The sequence below is a fragment of the Amphiprion ocellaris genome, chromosome 22, assembly GCF_022539595.1.
Source record: "Amphiprion ocellaris isolate individual 3 ecotype Okinawa chromosome 22, ASM2253959v1, whole genome shotgun sequence".
Lineage (NCBI taxonomy): Eukaryota > Metazoa > Chordata > Actinopteri > Pomacentridae > Amphiprion > Amphiprion ocellaris.
The window spans coordinates 4,086,227-4,109,724 of NC_072787.1; the positions used below are offsets into that span (position 1 = coordinate 4,086,227).

The 23,498-nt window shown below is 40.2% G+C and overlaps 1 protein-coding gene across 1 annotated transcript in view; it reads left to right on the plus strand.

Annotated features, from left to right (window-relative positions):
- Positions 1-6,109: 6,109 nt before the first annotated feature.
- LOC111587080 (receptor activity-modifying protein 3-like) overlaps positions 6,110-23,498 on the plus strand; it is a 45,891-nt gene continuing 28,502 nt past the window's right edge. Inside the window, exon 1 of the mRNA XM_023296898.3 lies at positions 6,110-6,447. Within this exon, the coding sequence (XP_023152666.1) occupies positions 6,396-6,447 (52 nt within the window). The 5' untranslated portion in view covers positions 6,110-6,395. The remainder of the gene's footprint in view (positions 6,448-23,498) is intronic.

Genomic DNA, 23,498 nt, shown 5'->3' on the forward strand with positions numbered 1-23,498 from the left:
AAACAACTGTATTATTATTATTGGTTCTTAGCACTTCTTTATTTCTAACTGTATGATTGAATCAAAGTTATACAACATATTGTATTTAAATGAATAATGGTAAATTTTATGAATGTAAGTTGGGGTGACGATGTATATCTGGGGCTTCTCATCAGTCAGAACTGATGAATTGGTGAGAGAACGAACAGCTTCCAGAACCAAAAGACAAAAACAAACAAAAAAAACAGTTACCTTCTACTCAAACTCTTGGGATTACCATGACCTGGATGACTGAAAATATACGTACCGTAATTTCCGGACTATTGAGCGCACCGGAATATAAGCCTCACCCACTAAATTTAAAAAGAAAAAAAGTTTTGTACATATACAAGCCGCACCTGACTATAAGCCGCAGGTGTCCACGTTGTAACATGAGATACTTACACAGAAAGATTTTTTTTTAAACTTTTAATTAAAGTATGCTTTTTCCGAACAGTGCCTGTAACATCGCAGTAAAACGCATTGAGTCAGTTCACGCGGCCGACTCCAACGTCTCACCATTGATTCATTGATATCAAGCTTACGCTCTATTTCCTTCTTCGACAGGCAGATCGGTTGCCTTTAACTTAAAAACTGTGTTTCCGACCCGATTCTGCCGGCCGCCGAACCGCGGTTGGGCAGCCTCGGGTCGTGCTAGCCCGCTTACCTTAGCGGTTGGGCAGCCTCGGGTCGTGCTAGCCCGCTTACCTTAGCGGTTGGGCAGCCTCAGGTAGCGCTAGCCTGCTTAGCTTAGCGGTTGGGCAGCCTCGGGTAGCGCGAGCCTGCTTAGCTTAGCGGTTGGGCAGCCTCGGGTCGTGCTAGCCCGCTTAGCTTAGCGGGGCTCGTTAATGGTAGCCGCCAGATATAAGTCCGGACAAACTTTTCAGGGGGAGAATGAGGCACTTTATTGAACCAGCCACGTGCACTGGCTTCCCACTCTTGTCCTGTATAACTAGTGATGGCCCTCTGATACCCGAGGCTTCGACACATGCGCTGTAGCTCATGAAGCAAACGTACCGAGCCACTGTGCCGAGGCGTGGTTTGGTCACGTGACTCATGACGTTTGAACCACTTCAGTGACGTTTGAAGCACACCACTGCTTCGAATCACCTGATTGGTTCGGTTTGTTATGCGAATCACTCAGCGGGATCGAGTGTTCCGGGATAGGAGATCCCTATTTAGTGTCGTTCATTTGAATTGTTTTTTCGCAGAGTAGGTTGTTTTTTTTTTCCTGTTGTTGCCGTGATTTGCTTTGAGAGAGTAGTATGTCAGATTTCGTATTTCGTAGAGAATAGATAGATAGATAGATAGATAGATAGATAGATAGATAGATAGATAGATAGATAGATAGATAGATAGATAGATAGATAGATAGATAGATTATATATAGATAAAATATAATAATTTTTATGAAATCTTTAACTTTTTATTAAAGAAATGATTTAAAAAAACAAATTATGAAATGTTTTAGCAGTTTAATATATAGAAAAACTTAGCATAGAAACTCTTTCACATGCACATGTACAGATTCAGAAAACAGGGGCAGCTGAATAAAATGATCTCCAGATAAACACCAACATAATCTATAAATAAATAAATGTAATATGGGGCTTTCAATGTTTCAAATTTAGCAGCTGATTACATTATTGACCAGTGCATGCAGTTTGTGATAAATAAACATGTTTCTGATGGAAAGTAACATGCTTTGGTTAACGTTTTTAATCCAATTTTGTGAATAGATTCCTGCACAGATTTTATTTTTAACAAGAACAACAATAATTTCATAACTGTGCTGGATTTTTTTTGTTCCTCTGAATTATAAACCACATGACAGCTATTTTAATATTTTGCTTTCACAAAACCAAACTTTTTTTCAGTCTCTTCCACACCCTCCACCACTTGGCAGAGACTCTTGACAGCTTTGGCTCAGTTTCTGCAGGGAGAACAGCACCGTCCCTCCTCCTGTTCTGACACATTGTGTTCAGTTCTGCCTGCACGAAGAAGGAAATCAGGGTGGCAGTTTTAGTGTAATGATCAAGTCAAGTCTGTGTTATCAAAGAATCAAAGTGCTTTCCAATAGAGAAATAAGGGTAACGTTACAGATTGGTACATGTTAAGGTTAAGAGTCTGCAATATTGCAATATGAGAGAGAGAAACTCAACAAATAATTTCCTTTGACTAAAAGCGCCAGTCAAGACAATAAACTCCTTTAAACAGGTGCAGACTTCCAGCAGAGCCAGGCTCAGGGAGGGCAGTCATGTGCCTCTACCTGTTGGGGTGAAGAAGGAGTGGAGAGAGAAAAGAAAAGCAGAGACAAACAGACAGACAACAGGCAAGAGAACAATAAAACCTGGGCAGGCTGGTGAGACCTGTAACTGCAGATTAGAGACATGCAGCTCTGAAAGCACAGAGAGCAAACGCAAGGTCAAAACACAAAGCACCAAAGAGACGAAGCTGTACCATCTAGTAATGGCATGTAAGTGGATGGGGAGAGTACAGAGTATTGGGAGTGCAAACACATTTTAAGACAACCACAGGATAGCAAAGTAAAGCCTAGTGATGAGGTTTAAAAATAAATTTAACTTTAAAAGCAAAAGTCAAAAGAAGGGAAATAAGGAAAATGAGTGAAATTTTGCAAATGAGCAATAAATAGAAACTAAGAGTGCACTCTCATGACTGTGGGAGTCTCAGGAAGAACTAGAAGCAAACAGAAAACAGGTGAGGCTTTAGTCTTGATTTGAACTTGCTTATAGTGGAACATGATGTAATGTGGAACAGGAGACTGTTCCTGATCATGGATGCAGTAACTGAAAATGGCCTGTCATCTTTGGATTTGAAGCAGGGGACCGAGAGGTGTATTTGTAACAGTGACCGAGGTGACCTAGGAACAGAAAATGCTGTTAACATATTGGTTTTGCATTGTGGAGCTGAAGTGTTGAAGGCTTTAAAAACAAAAACTAGATTCCATATTTCACTGGAAGCCAATGCAAATGAACCAGGATGGGGTGATGTGCTGTCTTTTCATTGGTCCAGTTTGGAGTCAGGCAGCTGTAAGCCTCTGAATGAACTAACTGTGGTCAGGTAAGGCTGGACCCTGTCAGCCATATAAACAGGGAGCTACAGTAGTCCAGCCACAAGATAATAGGTGTATAGATAACTGTTTACAGGGCCTTCTAAGATATCAGTTATCAGCTGCTGACCTGCTTTTCATGATGAACAGAATCAGGTGGTCCAGGGCTGCACAGTGGATCAGTGGTTAGCACTGTCGCTGTGCAGCTAGAAGATACCCAGTTCATGATATGGTCTGGGCCTGGGATTCTTCTCCATGGAGTTTGCATGTTCTCCCTGTGCATGTGTGGATTTTCTCTAGGTTCTCCGGCTTCCTCCCTTAGTCCAAAAACGGGCTGAGGTTAATTGGTGATTCTAAATTGTCCTAGGTGAGAATGTGAGTGTGATTGTTTTGCCTCTATATGTAGCCCTGTGATAGACTGGTGACCTGTCCAAAGTGTCCTCTGTTTTCACCCCAAGTCAGCTGGGATAGACTCCAGCCCCCTCACGACCCTAATGAGGATTAAGTGGTGTATAGATAAAGTATGGATAGATGGTCCAATAGAACTAATTCAATTTTGCTTTCACTAGGTTAAAGGAAATATGTTTCCATCCAGCCTTTGATGCTGTCAAGTCAGCTAAAGAGATTCATCCGTGAACAAACATGGTCTGGTATAACTGGAAGGTAAAACAGCTTGTCATTGGCATAATAGTGATATTAGATATTGTAGTTTTGTAATGCATGTAGATGGAAATTGAAAAAAGGCCCAATAATAGAATCTTGGAGGATGCCGCATTTAAGGAAGAGCTGGCTTTTCTGACTGAGACAGTTCTGACATGGAGGAAGGTAAATGATTGTAACACTGTACTGAGCTGACCAGCTTTGTACTCTATGTGCTTCCATAGACTTTCATAATGAACAGTATCAAATACTGTAATGAGACTGAGCAGAACTAAAATGGCTTCAGAACTGGAATCAGTGGATGAAAGGAGGTTATGGATGTTCAACAGAGCAGACTGGAAGTTTGTCTTGGATCTTGAGGGTATTCAAATGCACTGATACCTGAGTGAAAACAACTTTTATCACACCCATGGAGATAAACAGAAGCTTCGAGAGACGTCTGTAGTTATTTTGGGTCATTGGGGTCTGGGCTGGGTTTTGTTCAGTGGTGGCTGAATAATTCTCGGTTTGAAGCTGAAGGGAGTGACTCCATTTGTTAGGCATCCATTAATTATAGCCTAAATTGGAGCAAATATCTTTTAAGAGACGAGACAGGGAAATTCCTAACAGACAACATACCAGAGACAATTTAGAGTCTATTTCAGCCAGCTGTGAGGATGAAACGTCTGGAGGACTGGATGATGTGTCTCTGAAGGATCACAGCCTGATGGTGAGATGGGAGACCTAACAGGGATGAATTTATTGATAAAGAAATTCAGAGACCTCTTTAGGTATCAGTAGTGGGTGCTGAAGTGTTTGCAGCAGTGGTTGGATTTAAGACAGAAATGATGGAGTTAACACTATTTGTGGTTTGTGGACATTTTATTGACTGTTATTTTTTTAGATTTGGATATATATATATATATATATATATATATATATATATATATATATATATATATATATATATATATATAAAAAAAAAAAAACATTTTTGCTCTTTTCCCCCCCTATATTTTGGTCTTACAGTGTTAAACAATCAGCTGCTACAACCAAATGAAAAATGTGCAAAATAGGCTGCAATAGGTCTAATTAGTGGGCAGAAAGGAAGACTGGGGACATTTTGCACGTTTGAGTTTCTAACATTTGGGGTTGTTGCTGATCTTCAGCTAATCTGATCTAAAATGCTGACTGATTTGGTAGAAAGGCATTTTATCCTCAAAGATCTCACTTGCATCCAGTTTCTTCTCAGACTCTGCCTTCCTCTCCTCTGTGAATTGGACTCTGAATTTCCTGCTGCACCTCCAGAGATGAAAGATTCTCTGGAAGAGCTCTGTGTGGACTTGGCAGGTCAATACTTGCTCGTAACATGAAAGACACGGTGCTCTTCTGGCCCAGGAAGTATCTCTGCATGATTCTCTGGAAGGCAAAGTCATAGATGTTCTCGTCTGCATTAGCCCTGAAGAGTTTTCTGTTCTCTCTGTGGACCTGGGTGCTGTGCCAGTATGCTGACATGGTGTGACTGGTGAGATTGCAGAAGTAATGGAGGATGCTAACAGTTTACTAGGCTACAGAGCACAGCCAATATTCTGTCCATCTACAAGATAAAAGCAGAATAAGGCACAATAACCAAATATATCACTCGATCCACTTTGTAGTGTAGAAATGTTTTTTAAAAACTATTAAGTCCTGCAAAAATAAAATACAAAAAGACTTGGGGTAAAAAAGAAACACAAAAAAACATCTGCCTAAAAGTGATTGCCATCTGTTAACATTTAGGTTGACACAAATTCAAAGACAGCTCAAGCTCTTTATTTAATCAGAGCTTAAATGCTCTCAGCTGTTGCATAAGCTCAGAGTAACACGGAAGGCTTTGGTAGTGTTTTGTGCTGAATCCCAACACTGATGGAGATGTAATGTGAGAACAAACCACATGAGGTCAGTGTTGTTGCAGTGGAAAACTCTTTTGGGTCATTCTTAGCGTAGCTCAGTGATACAGTCTCCACTCACAGGCCACCAAACGTTTTTTAATTATAAGGTACAATATCTGTTATTGTAGCATGATATAAAGTAGGTATAGGGTCAGATGGGATTGTCAGTAATTGAATTGTGTAGCTACACAAGCGTTTACATGTACGTTATGATAGAATAAAACTGTAAAGAAAAAACAGATGATTTAATTATCTCTACTTTCTGGATTCCTACATGGTCTCTTCCAGATCTACTATAATATTACATTTAAATGTAATGTTTAATGCAGTAAAAAGTGTACGATCCAGTGTGAAAGCCTTGGAGGAACCCTTCCATCCTCCCCCTCTCTCCCCCTCTCTCCCCCTCTCTCCTCCCCCCTCCGGAGGATGCAGGACGGTGCTGCGCTCTGACTCCTGACGGCGCAGAGACGCGGACGCGCTCATCACGGGGACAGTCAGGACCCGCGCTCTGGGATCCCGGTTTTCTTTTTGTGTGTGTGATCTTCTTCTTCTTCTTCTTTTTCTTTCCTTCTGGCTTCTCCCTTCCAACCCCCCATACAAGCCGCTTTGACAGCAATGAAGGAACTCGCCTGTTTGGGATAATTTTAATAATGGTTCGCTTCAAACGTCCACTGGCACCGCGCTGGAGCCACAGCTGAGCTTTCATTCATTAAGTCCGACTGGATTCTCGCGGCGTGATGGATACAAATGAGTTCGCATTGCTGAAACTTTTTCTTGTTGGGCTTTTGGGTGAGTAATATTTACTTTTTAAAAATGTGTTTGTATTAATGGAAGAGCACATGAAACCTCTGAATGAGGAGTAAAGCCACAGCATCACACACATTCCTCTTGAAACTGGAGCTGCTTTGCCCACTTTTCCTCTAGATCTCATACAGGAGTGAATCATTCCAATAATTCCGCACATTCACATCCACAAATGCACGTCATGCTTCAGTATGAGTGTGTCAGGCTGCACACAGTGAGGTTCTCTAAGAAGTATCAGCAGCAGCTCTGCTCTGAATGGGGAATATACAGTATTGTGTCATGGCATCATGCCCCAGTGGACAGACCTGACCTATATCGTGGCCAATGGGAATTTCTGGATCTGGCTCATTAGCTGGTTGTGCAAGGATGTAATCATGTATGAAATAATGTTTCATGTGGTGTGAGGTTGTGAGTGACGAATCCTCTGCTCAGACACAGACACCAGGTTAACTGCTGCTGTGATTCAGATGCTTTGATTGATGCACCTGATATGTTCTGCTCTGCAGCACCCAGCGGTGCTGATGGAGTCAAATCAAAGCATGAATCTTAATAACCTGGCCTCTCAGCCCTATAATGTCCTGTAACTGTAGCAGCATCAGCAGGAGATAGCTGGAAGCCATGTGAGTCAGTGATGAAGAAGACTTCTGATATTGCAGTGTGCTGACTCTATCCAGGATCTACTTTAAGGGGCAGTTGTTGAGCTGATACTTGGTCTTGGCTCTGACTGAAAATACCTGGCTTCCTCCCATGTGGACACATGAGCCAGATGATACAGCCTTTCAATTTCAAGGTTTGTGGTTCAGAAGCAGTTCAAACGGGGTCTCTTATCTATGGTGCTGTTTACACGGAGCCTCCGGAGGGGTAAACCTGAGGTGGATAAATGATAAAAGCATGGATCCAACACACTTTATGAAGTAATTTTTCCATTTTGAAGAGTTAAGCTTGTTCTAGACAGGAGGATGTGGTCTGTGTCCTGCCAAGACCTTCAGCTTGGACTCTGCTGGATGTGGGCCATGGAACAGCTGTGGCCTCAGCGCTGTACAGTCAAGCAGAAAGCCAACTTAGATGGTCATTTTCTGTTTAATGCTCAGGAGCTTGGAAAAAAAAGAATTCATGCGTGTTTTCAGAATAAATGGATGATAATATTTCACTGCAGGTGCTTCTGTCACCGCAGTGAGAGGTTGTATTCCCACAATGTAAAGGCACACAGCAGGGGTTTCCTCTGAGAGCTCTGGTCTAGACTTAAAGACTTTCCCATCAAATGTTCCCCATTGGAAAGAAGAAAGTTGGAGGCCAGATGGTGTGTGTTCAAAGGAAACCAGAACACAATGCAGTGAGTCACTCTGATTTGTTAGTTTTAATGTAAGGCCAGTGGTGGATCCAGCCGAGTAGAAGGTCCCCATCTGCACGGCACAAAACGACTGATTCCCACTGACTGTGAAGCATCTGCTTACCCCAATAAACAACTATTCATGCACTCTCACAGCCAGGGAAAATGCCTTGGGGTTCTTCTGTTCCACTGCCCTCTGAAAAAAAAACACATTGTTTTGAAAAAAGTGTTTTTTCGCTCCTCTTATAAAATGTTGTTCATAGACCCGCAATGAGATGTCAGTGTGTGAAGCTGTTTCCAGGGCGTGTGGTCGACCACATGGACGCTGTTATACAAGGTGGTGTTTATCACCTGGATGTTCCAGGGTGGAAATTCTTTCAGGACTGGTTTTCAAGTCATTTGTTGTTTGTTTTATATTTTGGTTTGATCAAAAGGATAGTCTGGTGTTTGCCTGAGTGTCAACATATCCCTTAAAAAGACCAAATCCAACAACAGGATTGAGTTTATTTGACTTAGTCTCACATACATGAATGTAAATACATGCAACACCTCAACCAATCCTGTACTGCTGCTACCCCTGGATAAATCACTTGTCACTCTTGATAAATTCTGATATCTTTTCTGGCTGCTGGATACACAAAGAAAGCTTGCACTTTCCTCATTTTCCATCATGAAGTCTCGCTGATAGAACATAATTTACTTGATGTCTGGGTTCCTGGATGCACAAGGCATGGAGTTTGATGATATGAAGGTATGACATGTACACAACAAAATGAGTGAGGAAACACTGAAAACAAAGACTTGGCTGCAAAAAAGAAGTGAAACCTCAGTTTTAAGGTCACACAATTAATGGAGTAAAAATCCTGTTCACAAGTCGTTTTCCCACAATTAAATGAACATGATTAACATTTAAAGTTTGTGTTCTGCTCCTTCAGACCACCCACATTGATACAATCTTGGTTTCAACCTGGATGAATTTGACAATATAACACATTTTTTGTTCTCACAGCTGTTTGAGCTTCTGCAATAGTGCATAGTGAGCATCCACCATCACCTTAATTTGAGATGTTTAGGGAATGTAGGTAAAGTGCACTGTATATCTATAAGCAGATGTTGCACTGGTAAAGTATTTAAGTACAATATTATTTAGATTTTCCATCTAAAAGATGCACAAAATTAATTCATTTCAATTCAATTTTATTTATATAGTACCAATTACAATTCAGATTGTCTCAAGATGCTTTACAGAACCCAAATAGTCTGAACCCCCAGAGCAAGCCCTAAGGAGACAGTGTTTACTGCTATGGTGGAAGGCTCTGGCATTAAATATACTACATATGTAACTGGTAGTAAGATGCAAACAGTGTGTAGATGAGCATATCAAGTATAGTGAGGGTGATGCAGAGTAGATTGTTTTAATGTAGATTTGTACATCAGCAAGAAATTAACAAAGCAACATGACTAATTTGTTTGACCATTTGAATGAGCACAGCTGGAGTACAAAGCTGGATCTGATGCCATTCAGAGCAAAACACTGTTTGGGTGCCGAAGCCAGTGTTACATGTTACATTATGAGAAAGGATCCAGATGGTTCGTACTCTAAAAACGCTGTTTCTATGCAGATGCACTACCCCACAAAGTTATCCCAATCTTTCTAGAGTTATTCATTCTTTGCAAGTAAAGTTACTGAAGTCATCTGGTGAAGATTTTGGACTTTTTTCATATTGCAATAAATATCTCAGAAAAACTAAATGTAACAATTTCTGTTGTTTTCCAACAGTGTTAAGTCAGCAGTTGAGTATTCATAGTACACATGTTGTTATAATATTTTATTGCCTTTTGAGGACAACATTTTGTTCTCACTGTAAAGCTACATGTGCCCAAGCGCTTGCCCAAAGGGAACTGTTGGATTCATTGGGTTCTCTCTGCATATTAATATTGTAAGATCTTCACCTTTTTATGAGATGACCACTGGAGTAATTCCACACTTCATTAATGAAATTGAATTGAATCTGGATTGGAATTACAATAAATTTGATTTGGCTTTATTGGTTGCAGAATTCCTCCTCCTTCCAAACCTAAATGAGATTATTAAAAGCAACCCATTGGGTTTTCTGAAAAATAACATTTTACGATTCGTGCTTTTCTCAGCTGTTTTCGAGATATTTGTTTATCTTATTATTCGCCTTTACAAAGAAAGTTTATATTAATGAGATTCATGTGTTCAGGAAAATGTAATGGACTGACTAGACACATGGCTAGTTTAGTTGTTTTTATGAAATTTGCTGACTATGATGAAAATCTACAATATAAGATCTGTTCTTTTACAAAAACTGCAGAGACTTGAGAATTTAGGAGAACTTGTGATCCCATAAGAGCTTTTAAAAGTTTTTATACCTTGTCTATGTTCACTACACATGAATAAAACAGCTAGATGTCCAGCTGCAGATTATGCTTAATTCTGCCAAGCAGATGTCCATATCTGTATCATTATACCCAAAAGGTTTAGAGTGAAGACCGCTGCCAACATGCTTGGGCCAAGAAAACGTATAGACATGTTAGATGTGGATGTGTTGATGGTTCACTGACCATTGGTTAAACTTCAGCCACAATCCAACACCAGTGAAAATGTGTTAAGAGCATTATTAATCTTTCAGATCCCTTTTAAAGATTCATGCAGCACGAGGGGCTTGAACTTTTTCTCTGTGCTCATCCTGCTCATATCAGAGTCTGAGGTCTCGCTGAGTGTGTTTCTGACAGAGCACCATATGGTCAGCAGATTGCGGAGGTGTTTCAGGACTATATATGATCACTCCTTATTAAAGTTTCAGTAACGAGAGGTGCTAGAAGGTACATGTGTGTTCACAGTATGGATTAGACTTTGTCTGAGCTAATCGGAGGTGTAGAAACAAACACAACAGTGTGAAATAATGAAGTAAAAATGGGGCTTGTTAAAACTGTATTAACGCAAGAAACTACAAAAAAAATTACTCATTGGACTGATTAGTTGAGCAACAGAGAATTAAATGAAAAATGCTGTTTTTGTGCTCTATAATGACAAAAAACAGTTTATCATTGTTTTCTGGACTGTTAGTCAGACAGAAGTTATTTCAAATCAACTTTAAAGTCAACTTTTACTCAAAATTGTTGTTTTTTAGATGAAATGATTAATTAACCACTCAAGAAAACAACCACTACATTTATAGATGCTTAGAATATTCCAAAATAAAAAAGATCTTACGTCACTTTTTCTATCTGTATAGCTTCTGGTTTCAATACCCAAAAGATCATTTAATCTGAAATATGCTACAGGCTGCAAATAGACACTATTTGTCGTGCAGCTCAAATAATGTGGAGAAGCAGCAAACCAGCTGCTCATTATCTGATACCATTTTCGGGAGTCGTCATTCGCTGCTGCAGGCTTCTCAAAGGAGCAGCAAGAGGGCAGAGTTGGAGCAGGACAGGGGTTAGTTGTCTCTTTATATCCGGACATCTGACAGGAGGATGGTTTTCAATCAGATTTCCAATTAGAGAATAGGTGCTAATGAGCACTGCTAAAATGAGAAATGACTGGAAAGTGTCACTCAACACCGAGTCTGATGGCAGGATGGAATTAATGACAGAAATTAGTTAGTGGTGATGACTGGAGGGGACTGCTCTTAATGATCGGGACAAAAGGTTTTCGCCAAGAAATAATTAGAACTGAAATTAGTTATAATAGTAATAACAGCAGCAGGAGAAATGCAATCATCTGGAGCTGAGTAAAATACTAGTTAGAGGTGTGACGTTCGCGAACCAATCAGTCGTTTGAACGTCTCTTTTAAGTGAACGATGGGATCCGGTTCTCAGTTATGAGCAGTTTGTATGTGCAAATTGCCCACGCTTTCTTCACATGTCACCTGTGTGTTTCCACGCTGCCTTCACATGAACAACTAATGACATCTCCGAGTTTAAGTTGTCCACAGCATGCTCCATTCACGTAAACGCAGCTATATATGCAGCTAACTTAAAGGAGGAGGAGATATTAGCAATGAAAAAAAAATACACAAACACAAAATAAGCCAGAGACAAAGGAAACGTAGCAGCATTTGGATGCACTTTTCTGGGGACGACACACAAGTTAGAGCACAATGCAGTGTTGGTCAGAAAAACATCTCTTTCAAGTCAACTAACTACTTATATACATGCACTGCCTGTTCAAAAAAAAATCGCCACCTGCATTTAACTAAGCAAATAGATAAGAGCCTTCCATTGAAACATTACTGCAGTGATGAATATGTTTCAGCTGCAACAGCTGATTTAACTGATACAGTGAGGAGCTTCTCATTTTATTTAACAACCATGTTGGAAGACATATCCTGTGGTTATGGAAAGGATGTTAATCTGACTCAGAAGGGTCAGATTATTGGCCTGCATCAAGCAAAGAAAACAGCTAAAGAGATTTATGAAACTACTAAAATCCAGTTCAGAACCGTCCAACGCATCATTAAAACCTGAAGGATAGTGGAGAACCATCACCTTCAAGGAACAAATGTGGTCGGAACAAACTCTTAGATGATTGTAGGAAATCAACAGTAGAACTCACGGCTGTGTTTAATAGTGAAAGTAAGAGCATTTCTATACACACAATGTGAAGGGAACCCAAGGGATTGGGACTAAACAGCTGTAGCTCTAAGAAAACCACTGATCGGTGAGACTAATCAGAAAAAAAGGCTTCAGTTTGCTAGGAAGCATAAAGATTGGACTCTGGAGCAAAGGAAGAAGGTCATGTGGTCTGATGAGTCCAGATTTACCCTGTTCCAGAGTGATGGGGGCATCAGGGTAAGAAGGGAGATGGATGAAGTGATGAACTCATCATGGCTAGTGTCTACCAGCCTGTGGGGGTTATGGTTATGATCTGGGGTTGGTCAGGTTCAGCAACGTTATGTTCCCAAAGAATGAGGTCAGCTGATACCTGAAGATACTGAATGACCAGGTCTTTCCATCAATGGAGTTTTTCTTCCCTGATGACATGGACATGTTCTAAGATGATGATGCCAGGATTCATGGGGCTCACATTGAGAATGAGTGGATCAGGGAGCATGAGATGGATTGTCCTCCACAGAGTCCAGACCTCAGCCCCATTGAGAATCTTTGGGATGTTCTGGAGAAGACTCTGTGCAGCGGTCCGACTCTCCCATCATCAATATAAGATGTTGGTAGAAAATAAATGCAACTCTGGACAGAAATAAATGCTGTGACATTGCAGAAGCTTATCAAAACGATGCCACAGTGAATGTGTGTCATTCTCAGAGCTAAAGGCAGTCCAATGAAATATTAGAATGTGCAACTTTTTTTTTTTTTTGGATGAGCAGTGTATATATATACAATAACAAAAACAATATAAACCACACTCCTCAAGATCTGGCTTCCTTCAGGGAGCCATAAATCCCATCTCTAATACTTGTGCAGCTTTCTCAGGTTACACTAACACTTGGTTAACACGGTGTTTACATTCAGAAGCAGATCGTGACATAATGAGATGTTGCAGCTGAAGGTCTTTTATTTTCATTTCTGCATCTCAGAGATAGTTGGCAGTTAATCTGCAGCAGCTGCAAGGCATCGTCATACATGACAGGGATCATTCACAGACATTCCAAGGCTTAAGATACTGATGGTGTTACAGTAGAGAGTGGACCTTCAAAATGTAAAGCATTTTGTTGGCATTTAGGGAGCAGCAGTGCTTCAGAAAGCGGTAATCATTAAGAAACATCAACGGGAAGGGGATTTTGAAAAGGGGGGAGGTTAGATATGTTTTCTTTGCGTCCAAGGGGGAGGGTAGAGGGAGATAATATTCAGGCATTGAACTCAGTCTGGTATTGTGAAATAGAGTGTGAATAACAGGCCAAGTTGCTTTTCTGTGTCATTAGAGTGTTTTTTTAAAAATCTTTTTTGCTGTACTGTAACCATTTTATGTCATTTTAATGTTATACGATTCCAAAATGTTAATATGCCCCTAGGTGATATTATTATCATTTGCAATCCCGTCACGTTGTTGAACTTCATCTTGTATTTCACTGTCTAGAACTCTGTCGACTGCTAATCCCTCTTCTGTTGTGCCATTCGGTGGCTACAGGAGAATTCCATTAAAAAGGAATGCCACCAATTTTACACATCAAAGTCTGTGTTCAGGTCCCGCATGTGTGAAAAAAACTCTAATGAAACACCTCAAGGTGATGCCACATGAGGCCGTTGGTCTGAAAATGAAAAAAGGCTGTGTGGTTATAAAGAAGTGAGACCTCTGCAGACAAGTCTACGACAGAACTGTTGGGGGCTGAGTTGCATTATGGGTAACGCAGATGCCAGGTTTTAGGAAGAAGAGTGTGTGGAATTAAATAGATGAAAATCCCTGCTGCTGTTGCATCGATGCTGAACTGGTGGACTACTCTTTAAACGTATTACAGTTTACGCTTGCACAGCATCAGAATGAATTGAAAATCAATCCAACAGTGTTATATAAAAAACTAACGTGTTATTTAAGATATTGTGGGGAGGATTTTGACGTTTCTCTTGTAGTTAGGAGGAGATTCTAATGTTTGCTCCATACTAGTAATTCTGCACAGTGTATTTTTTTTGTTGCTGTAAGGGATTGCAATTTGAATTTCAGTAATTAGGCTGTATTTCTTTTTCTAATTGGAGACATTGTGACAGTTTGTCTGGTTTGTTGCCTGTAGCTAGCAAGGCCTGGAGTAATAATGGAGAGACTTTTTTTTTGCTTGCTTTTAGACAGTTTGAACCTGCAGCTTGCTTTAAATGAGGTGTTAATGAGCCAAACTGGCCAAAAATCACATTTAATGATTTCAGAGTGATTCTTTCATTTGTGACTTTTTCTTTTCTGTGAGGTAATGTGCATCTTTCTATTTTATCATTTCACTGGCATAAATCCCTTTGGGCAAATTGGGCAATAATTCATCAGTGAGGGTTCTTCTGCAGCTGCTAGAGGTCCTTGAGATGGAGTGACTGAACTGAAGTAAAAATTGCATGTTTTGGTAGAAACATCTGTTGTTTTTCTTGTTGCTACAGATGGTTCTGAACCGATACACTAACAAGGATTTTTTAAAAATAGATCTATTGAATAGTAGTTTTCCAATTAACATAATTGCTCCCTCTGAAAACACACATAAGGTTTGAATCATTTGACTAACTATTTTTGCATTTTATTTTCATACCCGAGACATAACTAATACTCAGCTGGGTGCTGGGTTTTATAAATTAATGAAAATCACTCTCTGTGCAGCTGAGTCGGGGTGTGAATTCTCTGCCATCGTTAAATCAGTGTTGTTGTTGAATCATATTGAATTATTTCCTCCTTTCGGCTTGACCTACATTTCAAGCAGGCAGCTGTGTTAGTGCTGCTTCCCCCCAAACTTGGTTAATATTTACTGTTTTTTTTAATTTAATACATTTAGAATGTTCTTTGACAGCCATACTGATGATGGCTGATATTATTTTAATGACTTCATGTAGTCTTGTTGTCGTTGTGCTGTTCTGTTTCTATGTGTGACAAAAAGGAGATGTTGAGGCTCCAGAGCTGTTTAAAGGCTCCTTGAACGATAAAAGTAAAATACTGTAATGTAGCTCCTTATTTTTGGTGCTAGTAATTAGGAAAGTAATGTCATTAAATGGGTAAAATAATGAATAATTAATTCCAACACTGTCAGTTTTATGGTTCATGTGTTTTCAGCATCCATATCTGCATCAGTCCGACGGTAATTATTTATTTATTAATTATTGCAGGTCAAATTAGCATGAGTCACATTTTTATTTTGTTAGTTTTTAATTAATACATAGACAAGCAAAGAAACTAAAAGCATTTTCACACAGTCTCTGTAGTATTAGACTCCTACAAACATGAGAATTAGATTCTTAGATTCCTCACACTCTCAGCATCACAAATTGAATTAGTGCCTGAGTCGCTCTGGGTTTTTCCAACTTTCTTTTTCCTCTCTGTCCATCTGTTTCCCTTCTTGCCTCCTCTGCTGTCTTTTCTCTTACTCCCTCCTGTCTCTGTGGCAGATGAGCAGCTTGTTGGCGCCGCCACAGCTGAGCTCTGTGACACTGCTGGTCAAACTACTGGCAGGAAAACTTCAGCTCAGTTCCATGAATACAATCATTTTTTTCCCAGAGAAAGGCTTATATGCTGGTCTGCATTTGTTAATTATTGAATTTGTAATTCGTGCGTGATTAGACATTGATGTATCTCAACATTGTAACACTGCTTTTTCTGTTACATTGATTAATGTGGGGAGTTAAGTGTCAGCGAATCTGTCCAAATATTTCTCTACTTGCTCTCTGTGTCAAGGGGCTGTTACTAATGGCAAGCTGACATATTTACCACAGATCTGCTGAGGCTGGGGGGCTTCATCACTCAGAGGGGGGAAGTGTTTATTGCTGCTGTGCTTCAACAAGTTTGAGGAAAAAGTCCAACGATTCTACGCCATTTTGACTGAAAGAGACAGAAAACTGAGGTGAAATGATCTGGTAGCGCTGCACTTAAAGAGCCCATCATGATGTCAGGTATCCTGCATTTGTCACTGAGCCCAAATCCAACCTTCTGAGGAGAAACAGTGACCTATTTCAGTGAAATCTCTAAATTTACAGCTTGTTCTGTGTAGCTGCCGTTTCTCCTGTTAGTGGCATTTGTTGCTTCTCTAAAAGCCTGCACGAAGTGATCAATTAGTGCCAGGATGTTGTTCAAATCAACCAATGTTTTGCTTATTGTTCCAGTGACATTTGTTTTGTGGTTTGTCAAAGAGGGCTGACACAAAGTGGCTTTAGGCCATTTTGAGCTTTTATGTTTTGGAGTTAAATGCTGGTCTGAGGTTGCAGAGGAATACTGATGACAGCCTGCTGCCTGCCTCATGCTGCTCTTCCAGCTGATTATCTTTGCTGACAGAATAATTGGGGATTCTTGTGCTGATTCTGTTGCAATCACCTCCTCGTTCCTTATCTATCAGCCACAGCCTGCACTGTGACAACTCTTAATGCTCATCGAGATATTCTTTTTTATTAAACCTATTGCTAAAAAACCATGTTAAATGAAGCTATTGTGCTTCGATGCTCCATCACAGATGAAATGTTTGCAAGGTGCTCAGTGCAGCAGCTCCTGCAAACAAGAAATGATGGCTCATAGACAGATGGATTCTCTCCACAGGGGCCTATTCCGCTGAAGCTTGGCTGTAATTTTCCTCTCCACGCGGAAAATGGACTGTATTTATTTAAAGCCGTTATCCCAAAATCCCTCCACGGCGCCTCGCATTCACCCACGACAGGCTGCTGTCGCGCTACATACATACAAACAGTGTAGTAGGTTAAAAAAAGTAAGAGCATTTCTGTCCGGAAAGCCCCCCGTCATGGATTCGCTCTTCTCCACCGCTGGCATTTTATTTCTGTCTGTCTCCGTCATGGCCATCCAGTCGTCCCCCTCCTCCCCTCACCCGTCTTCCTGCTTTTGTTTGCCAAGTACCCAGAGTTCCCCTCTGCCTTGCACATCTGTGTCATTCTCCAATCTCGTCTTCCTCTCCCACCTCCTTGACCCGCAGATCCCCCACACAGAAAACTCAGCGATGATATAAACAGCCTGGATACTTCCACTCAGGCCTGAAGGAGCTGGACTGCAGTAGCATTTAAGTGCTTTGTGTTGTGTCACTCTAAGACAGGGTAAAGGCTGGATATCATAGCGACAGGGGAAGCACAGTATTGTGTAAAATACGGATAATGACGCACATTTGTATGCAGTCTTTCCAAGAAGACGTTGACAGTGTTGTGCTTTATTGTGCACAACATGAAAAGCGACATAAATAATTGTCCAACAAATGAAAAAAGACAGTTGGAGAGAGAAGCAGGACTCTAGTGAACCAGGAAACTCACAAAAACACGGTTTGCTTCAGTCTTTTTCAATTATGACAACTACTTATGTAATTTTATTCAAGCAACAAACTACCCTAACTTCATTGTCATTTCTGACATTCCCTGAAAACTTCATCCAAATCATCAAGTCTGTTTTTGAGTAATGTTGCACACAGACAAACCAATGCCGATGATCACATGACTCTGCCAAGGCTCCGCCTCCTTGGTGGAGTAATTACCATAATTATGAGCGCAAGTTTTTAAGATGACAAATATTTTTTAAAAATGATTTGCTCCAGTTTTAAGTAGATAATGGAGGGGACTTGAAATCCTAATCTCAAGGTGAAGAAAAATGTAGTTATAAGCCAATTTCATTAAGATGCCTCAACTTGAATTTCATTTTACACCAACTAACAGAATTTTGAGCTGAAATTGCTGACAATGTTATGTTGATGCTGTCATCAATATTATTATGCCAACCTATTCACCTATTAATAATTATACTGTTTGTAACTTAAAGGCTTTACCTAAATCAATGCATTTGATTGTTTTGTTTCTACATTCATGCATTTATTTAAGCAGTGGGAATAGGTGGCTTGAGTTAATTTTTGGTGTGTACAGCCAGCCTGTTGTGTCATGAAGAGAGTGTGACTTTGAGACGGTTGGTTTTGGAAAGTTACAAAATGAAAATGAAAAGTTGTAGGGGAGAGAGTTTCCAAAGTCATGCAGTGATCACTTCAGGACAAGTAGTTCAGTTGGGCCTTTTTAAGAGGAAAGAAAGCTCCTCCTGGGTTTGCCTGGTGCTGGAAGTGAAGATGTGATGCTCTTCTTCACTGTGGTTTAAATTGATCCTTTTTAGGTTCAAAGTGAATCAGCAGAAACATCCACTTCAATGAGAATGAAACGTTTTGCCTGCAGCACCACATTCACCATCCACACATCTTCTTTGTACTTTTTCCAACTTCAGAAAGCCTTTTTCTTCCAGGATCTCTCTCGTTCAGCTTTCCTCGCAGAGTTCCTGAGTTAATTTCTGTTCGCCTCACCTGGCACGTCAGTTGGCAGGTGAATAATAATCACTCAGCAGTCAATCACTGTAGCTCTGCCTCACTGTGAATCCCACTGGCTTGTTTTGATGAATGCTGAGCGAGAAGAGAAGCTGATTGCATCGTTTCCACTTCCAGTTTTCCCATCTATAATTTCTTTTGTCTGTGAGAGAAATGACTTCCAAAGCAAGCGGAATACGTTTAAAAAAAGAGTCCTACTGTGTGTCTGGTAAGTCTGTGGACATTTTTAGATCTGAGATAAACATCTTAAGCTTTTTTCATCAAGGCTGAGGCTTCTGACAGCAGCAGCTGGTGGTCACGGTTGGCTGAGGAGAAATCAAGATTTAAATGTCTTCTCAGCGACAACCATCTCAGACTCTGACACATTTGGCTTTAAAATGATGTCTACTCATCTGTAAACTGATTTTTGATGTGATTTGATCAACTTAACTGTCAAATGACTGTCAAACAAGACAGTGCACACATATGGTGGCACAGTCAAAATCATCACTGCATAAGTTTTTAATTAGATGAAAATCTGAAGCCTGAATGAGATAAAGTTGAGAGAAATCTCAGGAGGAAGGCAGACAGTTGCCTTACATTAAAACTGTCAAGTCTCACACCAGAATGTGAAAAAGCTGTTAGTCCACGGTACAAAATGCAGTATTTTCACAAATACAGGACTGTAAAAACGCAAGATGCTTATGTTTGTAGGGGCTACGGAGTCGTCACCCAAAAACACAACCAGTAATTTCTGGTAGCCCAAACTATGATCATTATATATATTCCCTGCAGGTACTTGATGTAGTGTTCACTTGTTGTCATGGTTACAGTGACGCCATGCCACTATCTCGCAATGATACAGAAATCTTTAACAAATCCGTGGATCCAGACTACAAGCCGAATCGCTGCCAAAATCTAATCAGGTGGTCCTTGTGTCATTTCTGACCTTCACTGAAAATTTCATCCAAATCTATTATTTCGTTTTTGAGTAATGTTGCTAACAGACATACAGACAGACAGACAGACAGACAGAAAGACATACAGACAGACAGACAGACAGACGTACGCTGATCGTCGTAATAACTACACAGCCCTCCTCTTGCAGCTCTTTCCTCTAAGCCAACCACACAAGCAAGTACTTCAAATACACAAAGATAGGCAAACTAGCAGGTAGAAATGATTTGTGGCTTTACCAGGAATTCAGACCCTCCTCTCCTCAGCAATAGTTCCGTGTCTAACCCAGTGTGTCACCACACTCTGCTCTCATTAAGTGCTTTATCTGTCTTTAAACTGTCTCACCTGATCTGGGCAATGAGTCCTGTAATAGGCTGAAGTGTCTATCATGGGCTGGATTTTAACAGCCTGAAAATGGAGCCAAGAGGAGGTGCAGGAGTCTAGTTTCCTCTCAGACCAGTTCAGTTACTATATAAAAGGTTAGAATGGATTTCTGCCAGATTTCTGCCCATTTATGTCAAAAAAGCTACCTACCTGAGCTTTTAACCAAGCAGTTTTGCAGACTGAAAACGAAGCAGAAAACAGCAATCTGAATAAATAATGACTGAAAACACAACAAAGTGTAAAAAAATAAAGAATCATTGTTAGATTAATGCAACCACCACTGTTCTAATGTACTAATGTTAGTCACATGACATGAAATTTGCAGTCACATGACCTGGAAGTCGATCAATAACAAATAATTGGCCAATAAAACTCGGTATGTCACATGTTTACGGCCTTTTAATACAATTTAGTAAAATGTTTTAATATACTTTGTGCTGTGGACCAATGTAGCTTTTCCACATTATGGTGTGAGACTATTGGAAAAACAAACAGACACAATGCAGCAGTATTTTTAGGTAATGTATGATAACTAAAGTTCAGAATGACTTTCTTTTTATCTTATGACTTTCTTCGATAACTGAAAGCTGCAGTAATTTATATTTTTACAACAATATGCATGAAAAGAGTACATGTAATATCATATTTACAGATGTATATAGAATAATTGGCTTTAAAGTAACCAGTGAAAATGACCTAATTCTCCTTTATATGTAAATTAAAAGAAAAAAAGCCCATCTTTGTAAGATATTCTTGCTGGTGGTGCTTGGCGTTTTCCAACAACAATTTCTGGGTTGCTCAGGATGATCCATTGATGCATTTTTTACCGACTGTAGAAAATCTGACTACAGACAGGCTCAACTTTGAGTTTGAAGGTGACCACGGACACAGAACACAACCTGAGGAAGTCTGAAAATAAAAACACTCCTTTTGTCATGAGTTTTCAGCCATGAGAGGAAAATGCATTTAGTGAGAAACTTTGCCATAATTTTAGAATAGATCAGTGATATAATTCTAACAGTAGCCCAGAATTCAATGATCACTTTCAGTACATATATTCGTACTTCAAACTTTTGTTAGTCATACCCAGATAAGTTAAAATGCGTTAGTAAAGGGACCACAGTAAAACTTATCATTGTATCGACCTGGTTCTCAGACTGCGCTTGAGTCGATACCAGATTTCATTTTTTTGCTGCAGCACAGAGAATTACAGGTTATCCTCATGGCCAGACGATGTCATAGGAATCTTTTCAAAACATTTTTTCATTCCTCTCTTCTGTAGCCCTGGACCTGCTCTCACAAAGTGAGAATAATTAAGTAATTTTGCATTGTGACTACACGTGACCCTGACGAGTCACAGTTTCTATCGCAACAACATCCTGTCCTTGTTGTTTTTGTGAGATCAGAGTGGCCACTTACATCTGCCCTCTGCTGGAAGGTCATCCATCTTCCTGCCAGAGAGCTCTGCTGATAACAAGACTGACTGAAAGAGTGACGGCCTGTTTGTCACACATTACTGCCGGAAGGTCAAACTGAGACGCTTGTGAAATCATGGCTGTCGGTCGTGCTTCTGGTTGAACATCTGCCCAAATCCAATTTGAAGAAGAGCGTCACATATCTTCTTTCAGCCGTAATTGAATATCACCATGTTCAATTTGGTGCGTTAGCTTCGGTATCATGAAGAAATGAGATGAGAGCAGAAAAAGCCGCCAGTCTGTGGGGAAAATTAGCTGGAAACTTGATGGAAAATCACTGCCAACATGCTGGTATCCTCCTGAGTGGAAGAGAAAATAAACTACCACGGGGAGGAGGAGGAGGGGAGATAAGGAGCAACATCGTCTTGGCAGCAACGATTTGGGAAACACTTGTGCTAACAGCACATCTGAGGCTACTAATGATCTGATTGTTACTTCATTGAGTTTCATTTGATTGTAGGAATGTTTTGGAGGCCTCACAACTGATTAAACAACAATACTGATGGATGCAGATGTTGCTTGAAGCAGCAGTAAAGTTGTGTTACGCTGCTCCCTGTTTGAACACAAACGCGTCTCATATTCTGTTCTGGCATTTGCTTTAACTCTGGTTTGTGTGATTTAAAGAATTTCTGACAGTAGTCATTCAGAGTGAGCATTTCTCCACATATCTGCTTGGTCACCTGATAACCTCAGTCTTTGTGTGAGGAGCTGGAAATTCTCCTGAACCTGTGAGGAAGAAATTGCAAAAGCCTTGCCAAAGCAGACAGTTTTAATATTTGAACAATACTCAGATGAGCGTTCTTCTCCGTGTGATATTTAAGTCATTATTTCAGCTCTTTTTGCGATATTATTACTTTTTTTTTTCTTTAACAATTTCTGCACAAATAAAGCAGCCAGCGCCTCTCAAATCTTCCACCTGACCTCCTCTTTTCAAATAAGGCACCCAGTCAGCTTTTTCGCTTCCTCCTGGCCTGCTTAGATGTCATCTGCAGCACAAACACAACAAACACTTTCCTTCAGAAGGTTGTGTCCTCATTGATCCGGCTTGCTTCAGTTGTTCCTCTGCAGCTGGTGAACACAGGAGGGGGCGGTGTGGCCTGAAACACCAAGAAGTACTTCAAAGTGTCTTCAAAGAGCAGAGAGGGAGGCAGGGGTTTAATTCACGAGTGCTAAGCGGTGTTTACACATAAAAATAAGCCTCAGACATACAGATTTGGCTCGATTCACCTCACATGTCCTCAGAAACACTGCAGTGGTCTTCACGGTGGTTGTCGAGCATGTAGCACTGAGCTGCTGTAAAACTGGTGCCGGTGTTGTTATGAGTTTGTTTATACCTGCTCATCATGTTACCTTGATGGACTCAAGCTGTGTTGGCTTATGTAGGAAAACTGCAAACTGATCAAACAGGGTGTTTCTCAACTGGTTCTATACAAAGACTATTACAGTTTTCCATGTATAGTCGTGATTATAAATCAAATGCACTGCACTGTTTTGTTGATGTTACCCTTTAGAAATATATATCACATACTATTCTGCTTTTTATGTTTACTGTCCAATCTCATTTAATTGTCAGGTCATAACTACTACTGAAAAAAATGTTGTTAATGTGGTAAATGACTATTCTAGCTGGAAACGACTGATTTTTAATGGAATATCTCCATAGGGGTACAGAGGAACATTTCCAGCAACCATCACTCCTGTGTTGAAAGGCTAACTGATGATTAGAAAACCCTTGTGCCATTATGTTAGCACATGAATAAAAATGTAAGTTTTCATGCTAAACATGAAACTGCTTGGGTGACCCCAAACTTTCAAATGGTAGTGTGCATAATTTGCCCATGGTTTCCTAATAAGTTTCTTTGGAAGGCTTTAGTTGTCGTAATAATGTGGTTGAGTTAGTTAACAAAGAGTTTAACATTTTTGGGAATGCACATATTTTCCATCTCGCCAAGAACTAGG